This window comes from Arachis stenosperma, chromosome 3 (genome assembly GCF_014773155.1).
Source record: "Arachis stenosperma cultivar V10309 chromosome 3, arast.V10309.gnm1.PFL2, whole genome shotgun sequence".
Classification (NCBI taxonomy): Eukaryota; Viridiplantae; Streptophyta; class Magnoliopsida; order Fabales; family Fabaceae; genus Arachis; species Arachis stenosperma.
Window position 1 is genome coordinate 101,852,007 of NC_080379.1, and position 7,479 is coordinate 101,859,485.

At 29.8% G+C, this 7,479-nt stretch overlaps 1 protein-coding gene across 2 annotated transcripts; it reads right to left on the minus strand.

Moving 5' to 3' along the window:
• Window positions 1-1,353: 1,353 nt before the first annotated feature.
• Window positions 1,354-5,822, minus strand: LOC130969064 (cyprosin-like). 2 transcript variants are annotated; one of them, XM_057894638.1, is made up of 14 exons: window positions 5,658-5,822; window positions 5,108-5,486; window positions 4,471-4,531; window positions 4,213-4,307; window positions 3,997-4,109; window positions 3,676-3,844; window positions 3,556-3,595; window positions 3,176-3,240; window positions 2,981-3,094; window positions 2,824-2,888; window positions 2,573-2,729; window positions 2,348-2,467; window positions 1,953-2,041; window positions 1,354-1,808 (listed from the first exon to the last, which is right to left on the minus strand). In XM_057894638.1, the coding sequence occupies exons 2-14, from the start codon at window positions 5,471-5,473 to the stop codon at window positions 1,724-1,726; spliced, it is 1,539 nt and encodes a 512-aa protein (XP_057750621.1). In that variant the 5' UTR covers window positions 5,474-5,486; window positions 5,658-5,822; the 3' UTR covers window positions 1,354-1,723. The 2 variants fall into 2 exon arrangements, with proteins under 2 accessions (XP_057750621.1, XP_057750622.1); XM_057894639.1 differs by lacking the exon at window positions 5,658-5,822 and having other exon boundaries at window positions 2,824-2,885; window positions 5,108-5,625.
• Window positions 5,823-7,479: the final 1,657 nt, after the last annotated feature.

Genomic DNA, 7,479 nt, shown 5'->3' on the forward strand with positions numbered 1-7,479 from the left:
GGGGTTAGTGGAGGCTTATTTGAAAGAAGAGAGGTATTGGTGAAAAAAATAAGAATGCAGTGGCTCAAATTAGGTGACCAAAATACCAATATTTTCATGCAAAGACTCAAACTAGAAATAGGCATAACTGGATCCAGAAATTTGAAGATAAAGATGGAATGGTGTATCCGGATCTAGAGAGAATAGACCAGACTACCTAGAATTTTTTCGAGTCTCTCTTTGATTTGGTTGATGCAGCTAAGCCTATAGTTTTTATATCTATCATAAGAAGAAAGGTCACTAGTCAGGATAATTGAAGGCTTACGAGACAAATAAGTGCAGCAAAAGAGAGTTGTATTTTCAATAAATCCTTTTCAGCTTTGGAAAAAGATGATTTTGCTACTAAAATTTTTTAATTTCTTTGAAGCACTATTAAATTAAGCATGACATAATTAATGCAATAATAATCTTCTCTCAACCATACACATTTGTTTGATCCCCTAAATACTTAATGCTTTGACAATGACTCAAGTAAGATCGATTAGTCTCTTTTGATTTTTTTTGTGAGATAATTTTAAAGATTATGATGTATGAAATATAATCTATTATGAATAAAGTGATAAGTGATAATACATGTATTTTTTAAAGAATAAAAAATTTGAAAATTGTGATATGACTCTAAAACTGGATATAAATAAAACTTAATGACTCAATGGAGTGGAGCTTTCTTTGGAGGGAGATAAAGCAGTTGGGTTTGTGTGGTCAGTGGATAAGGTGATTAAAGGAATGTATAACTATAATGTCTTATTTTATTATTGTGAATGGTCAATCTAAAGATTTGTTTAAATATACAAGAGGTCTTCGACCAAGAAATCCTCTTTGGTTCACCAAATTTGTTTTGCTTAGAATTTTATAAAAAAAAAAACAAAGTTAAAATATAACGCTATTGTGTTCATTTTTTTCTTTATATAATCTTAAAAAAAAATACTAAAAATAAAAATACAAATCATATAAATCTTACTTTTTTAGGAATCAAAAATCAAAATATTACTTTATTCTTTTATTTTTATTTAAAAAAAAACACTAAAAATAAAAATACAAATAATATAAATCTTAATTTTTTTAGGAATTAAAAATCAAAATATTATTTTATTCTTTTATTTTTATTTTAATTTTAATGTATTTACTATTTCACATGTATATACGGTTATTCTCTCAACCCTCCCCCCGCCCCCTTCTCTCTTCTCTCTTCTCTCTTCTCTCTTCTCACAGCGAACACCGCAAAGTCACAAACGAATTGAAAATTAATATCATTTCTTTTCTTTCTTATTTTTCATTAACGGGAATGCCATGTTATAAGTCTCAAGAAATCAATACTTGAAAAAAGAATCTTATATCGGAGGACCCTGCCACAATACATACCATTACATACCCGGATTCGATTGCCGGCTGGTGCAATTAAGCTTCTAGTTTTCTCCTGTTTGATCTTTAGTTCTTTACAATAACTACATAGATAAACAACAATGCAATGCCCCACAAATATCCTTTTAATGTCCATCACCCTTTTCAACCAATGTTAAATGTCACAAATCTTATTAATAAGATCTACGAGCCATCATCATTTACATGAGGCCCTAATACATAGATATTGTGACTTTTTAAGGGGCAGCAACCTATGACAATTATTTCTGCTTCTGAGTCCTAAATGAAAATCTCCAAATTTTCTTAATAAAGAATCACTATACTATGCAGCTTCTGCAAACCCTATACTTTGATTACCAAAGTCAAACACAGTGTGATATTTCCCTAAGAAAATATCTCCAAGAACCCTGCACATCATGCATTATTACTGTCACACACTTGAAAAGTGATAGAGAAAAATGTGTGCAGCAGGCTCAATTTTTTGCATTGATTTAGAAGCAACATAAAACATTAACCATATAAAACGTTGATAAAATAAATTATGGAATTACCATAGGGGACCTTGCGGTGGCGGCACATCTAGAGCAACAAAGCCACCATAGCAGACGCTAGAACTTCCTTCTTCAACTCTAAGGACATACTGTTAAGGGGGGAAAAACAGCAAAAAACAAAAGCCAAAAAATAAACTAACTAAATAAGGAATACTGAAAATGTGGAAGATAAAGAAACAATAACCAAATACGGATTGCATTAAAGAACTTTAAAGTATGCATTTTACCAGACATTTTTTTTTGAAAGGAAAAAGAAGCAAAAATGGGCAATGAGCCGGGTATCTCAAATAAATACAATTAACATTCTCACTTTTGTAGTGCCAAAACAGAAATGAAGGTAAAAAAATCATGTTGATCTAATAATAATAATAATAAAATAATTGCAAGACTCAAACCTGTTGTGGAGAAAGAGGAAAGGATCTGTTTCCAATTGTGAATGATATATGCGGCATAGCAGCAATACTATTACAATCTACAAATACTTGTCCCTCTGGACTTGGGAGCTTCTCACACAGCTTTTTTGCAAATTGAAATTGACAAAAATGGGAAAGATTGTAAGTCTAAGAACTATATATAAATAAGACAACTAATCTATACCGGTGTATCATAAGAACAGCAACCTCATCCACATATTTTAGTATTTTCTCCTTCAGATTACTTTGCTTGAGCTGAACTTGTATCCAGAAGACAATCATATCGCAAAAAGTACAAAATGGGCTCTCCTTGGAAGTTGAACCATCCAGATTTTCGTCATGCACCACTGTTTCGATAACATTACTGCATTTCAAAGTTAGCCAGATTTTATTAGAATTCAGAAGCAAAACAAAGGAACAAATAGTCATGTAATAAAATTAGGGAAAAAAAATTGTACTCCTTTTGATATTTGTCATGCGAACAGAGTCCAATGTTGGCACATAAAATTTCAGGATTTAGCTGCTGAGACATAAGGTATGTAATGGATGATTAATTTTTAGGTAAAACTGTGTATAACATTGTAAGAGTATTAGGGGAAAGGACAAAAAACAAACCCCGGAGATTAATGCATCCCATATCTTATCACCATAGTTGTGGATAATGCTTTTACACTCTAGACTCACATATCCTTGTGCTCCAATGGCATGGTTAATTTGAGTTACAACAGTCTGCAGATTGATGAACTAGGTAACTAACTAGTAAGAAAAAGATGCATTAAAATACAAAAAATACTATGTCTGATATCATACAGTTGGACCAGCAATTGAAGAGATTCCTGAATCCACAATTGCAGCACAGCTACCCTCACATAACCCTACAATGTTTTCATAGAATTTTCCATTTGTCATTCAGAGCTACGATCGCAATACAATAGCACATAATCGCAGGCAAAACATTAATGCTACCCAAAATTGAACCAAAAGATGCATTAATAGTTTTAGTTCTTGAATAGCCTTCCTAAAAAAGTTAGCAATAGATAGGTAACTTACTAATAAGATGCAATGCTTAGTAACTATTATAATATCTTGAAACATAGTATTCATGTCGAATCATAAACATAAGAAATAGTGAAACAAACAATGCATATAGCTTAAATATCTTGCTAGAAATCATAGAAATGTAAGAGAACCTGTTGATCTATTTGCAAGTAGAACATCTCCAACATCAATCTGAAGGTACAAGAGAAAAAGTTAATATTGACATGGTTGATGAGGAGTATTAGAGATGAAGTTCTAAATCTGGAATTAACCTGCCAGTAACCCTTTTGAGATATTGGAACATAAGTGTGTTCACCTCTAAAGTGTCTCGAGTTAATACCACCAAAGACAATCTCACCCCCTATCTCTGCCACTGGATCTTTATTTAGCCAAAGAGAGAAAACGTTTTGATATATGTACCCTTGGTCTATCATATTGTACCTGTATTCATAGAACTAATCACTCTTTTGAAGAATCGTACTTTAAACTAGTCACACCACTAATCATGCAATATTGTTTAATAACTATATGATAAGAGGAAAATGAAGAAATATGTGAATTATTGAAACACTCAAATAAACAAATAAAGTTACCACACTGGTGTGACTTCTCCAATTGAAATATCTTTGAATCCAAGTCCAAGTATCCCATCATAATGCAAAGCTAAAAGGGCTAATGATCCTTCCTTTGTAATTTCAGCGAATACCTGCAGAATGGAAAGTACCCTTCTGTCGATGCAACTAAGAAAGCATATGAAACTTAACAATACAGTTTGAAATAAAATAAAATAAAGAGGGTAAAATACTGACTTGGTCTTTGATGATGATATCCCCAACTTTTACAACATCTTGGCTGAAGAATCCATAAATGGATCCATGGCCATAAGGGATTTTGCAAGATGTGCCTAGATAATTTTCCCAATCAGTTCAACACCAACTTTAGAAACCGAGTTTCACAAAACAAACCTTCTGTTTGTACTTTGTACATATAAAACCAAACAGAAGCATGTTAAAAAGAAAAACATTATGATACATCATCAAATATCAAAATAATCCAAAGATACCTACCAATTTCAGTATAGGTGCTAGATATCCTTGACTTGTACTTTGAATGAAAATAGCAAGGAATCTGCATTGCAGTCACATTTATTTCTAAAATAAGTTCAATCTGAGAAACTAGCATTGTTCCCAAACCCATTATGTGAGGAAGAGTTTGTTTTTCATGTAAAGTTATCAAACTCTCGAGCAACCTCAAACTTTCACGAGTTTATGAGTTTAGATTCTCAAATCGAGTTTATGTTTTTCTGGTAAACTCATAGCTGAGTTTCTCGATTCGAAATTACCTAAGCTCCACGAGTTTAGATGAACTCTCGAGTTTGATTACATTTGCTCTGTTGTAGTCTTAAAAAAATCCGAAAACATTAAAAAAAGATAATTCAATTAAAAAGTTTTGCTAACTAGAGCAGGGCATTTCTTAAAGAGTCAAACAAAAATGTCTAACTTTTCAATGCAATAAACATGTCAAACTCTTCAGAAGTATTTCCAATTTTGGCTCCTTAAGCAGCACTGGATAGCAAAACCTTAACTAACTAACATGCTAACTGTCCACAAAATCAGCCAGCCAACAGTGTAGAATACGAGTTAAACTATACATGTATTTATACATAAATATGTGATGACGTTACATTTCCGTTAACTAACTTACAGAAAAGATGCATTTGGAAGAAGGGACCCATAGGTTTGAGCTTCCAGTGTCAAACACAACATTGAAGTATTGTGGAGGTGAACCTATACTAATTTCCCCAAAATACTGTGAATCAAGATAATTCTTAAGATACACAACATTAGGAGTTGAATCTGTGTTAACATCACTCCCTAAATCTCCGGCATTAGAAGCCTTCTTGATTCTCGCAGCACTAAGACTATGACGGTCCAAATTCCGCTTTCTTAGATTAAACCTAACCAAACCACCATCACTAGAATCTGTAGAAGCCAAAGAGAATCTTAATCTTCCACACCAAACACACATCAGAGAAATGAAAACCAGCACATACTTGAAATTGAAACCCATGATTACAAGTCATCTGGTTCAACATGACAAAAACAGTTTCAGTTAGTTTCTAATCAGACTAAAGAGGTCAAAGGTTCATAGTGAACTACTAATTAAGCTAAATACTAGAAAATTAGAATTAATGAGTAACGATTAAGGTGTATTAGGTAGTAATAATAATAAGCATAAAAGTGAAATTACAAACCTGGTGAAGTGATGATGGTGATTAGTATTAATTATTAAGGCCAGAGGCAGAGTATTATGTATTATGTATTATTCATTCCAAATTAAATTGGACAATCCATATTGCTATTGGCTATTGGTCTTCCACCTTTTTCATTCTTGTACGCCTCGTAAGCACGGTCAGAACTCATAAACGTTAAGACTTGGGAAAAATATTTGTATACTTAATTTATTAAAAAGGGTTAAAATTAATATTTAATTTTAAAAGTATAAAAATAAAAAAAGTATAGGGTATCAACATATTATGTGTTAATTTATTGTCAACAGTAATTAATTATTATATTTTAAATATATGTATAAAGAGACACATCTAGAAAATATATATATAAAGACACTTCTATTAGATACAACCATAAAAAATATATTTTTATTAGACACATCGATAAAGACACTTTCATTAAGCACAGTTATAAAAAAGAGTTGGTAAAAATATTATTGGTAAGGTAGCAGGATTGAAAAGTAAATAATTATTAAATATTCAAAAGTTGTCATAAAAAGTAACTAAGCAAAAGTTAGACACCAAATTATAGACATCATAAAATTCACCATAGAATAAACTACTATAGTACTATTCTACTTAGAAAAGTTAAAAGTTCATAATTTTTTTTTTTATAAATAAGCGAAATTAATTTCGTTCGTCTATAAATAAATTTATGTGTTCTAATTTTTTTTTTTTTTTTGAAAACTCATACTTTATTCTACTAAATATCTATCTTTGTATTTCAGTATTTCCTTTTTCTTCTTTTGTAGTTTTTTGTTCATCATGTTTAAAAATAAAATGTTGGAAACTTATAATATAAGAAATTTGAAAACAGGAAAAAAAAAACTTGTTTGATGTCAAATTTAGATATCAAATACAGGTATTTATATTGAACTATACTCTATAAAATATAAACACTGAATAACTATTACTAATCAATTATTCATGTACATATTATATTTATAATTTTATAAATAATATAATTAAATTTGATTCACACATAAAATCAAAATTATATAAGCAGAATTAATCTACACTCATAATGAAACATTATAAAAATATAATTAAACTAAACTTATGTTATAATAAAAAACGAATAAAAGTATAACAATATAATTGTGACTGAGTTTTGTGTTTTTAAAAGTTGGTTATGCTGGTATAAGAAAAATTTGATTATAGTATTATTAAATTTAGATTCTTTTTACATAACAATTTATTATTTTGATAGTTCATAATTTATCAAAAAATTTATATAGCAAACATATAATTAGCATGGTAAATACTTCTTAAACAATGGTTTAAAATGAGAAATTCAGAAAATCATATCTACTATGAAATTTCTAAAGTTCGAAACAAATTATCTAGAATAAAATCATACATGTAGTTTCCCCAAAACAAAACAACAACAAAAAATCACATATTCCCCCTTTTTTTCTAGCTTATTAAAAAAAAAAATTAGGAAGGAATTGTTTAAGACAAGTTAACCGTACCTAATAAACTTGAACCTTTTATGGAAATCACCGCGTAGTTTCGCCTTATGAGAGATGCCAATTTGTCAAGATGAGTCATGAGTATATTCATCAATGATATTTAGAAGATTTTAAAAAATTAGTTTAAATAGTTTAATATTATTTTATTTACTATTTATTAATTATTATTAATAATTATATAAGTTTACATATACTAAATCTATCACTATAATTTTTATATATAAAAAATTTTAAATATTAAATTTAAAAAATAACTTTAATTATTGCCTATCTGTATTAGAGAGTATTTATTTGCAGCACGGTGCTAAGGGGAT

Coding starts and splice junctions, on each gene's coding strand:
- LOC130969064 (XM_057894638.1), bottom strand. CDS start 5,473: ATGGGTTTCAATTTCAAGTATGTGCTGGTTTTCATTTCTCTGATGTGT. Junction 3,095..3,175: donor CTTCAATTGCTGGTCCAACT/GTATGATATCAG, acceptor ATCAATCTGCAG/ACTGTTGTAACTCAAATTAA. Junction 1,809..1,952: donor CCACCGCAAGGTCCCCTATG/GTAATTCCATAA, acceptor CATGATGTGCAG/GGTTCTTGGAGATATTTTCT.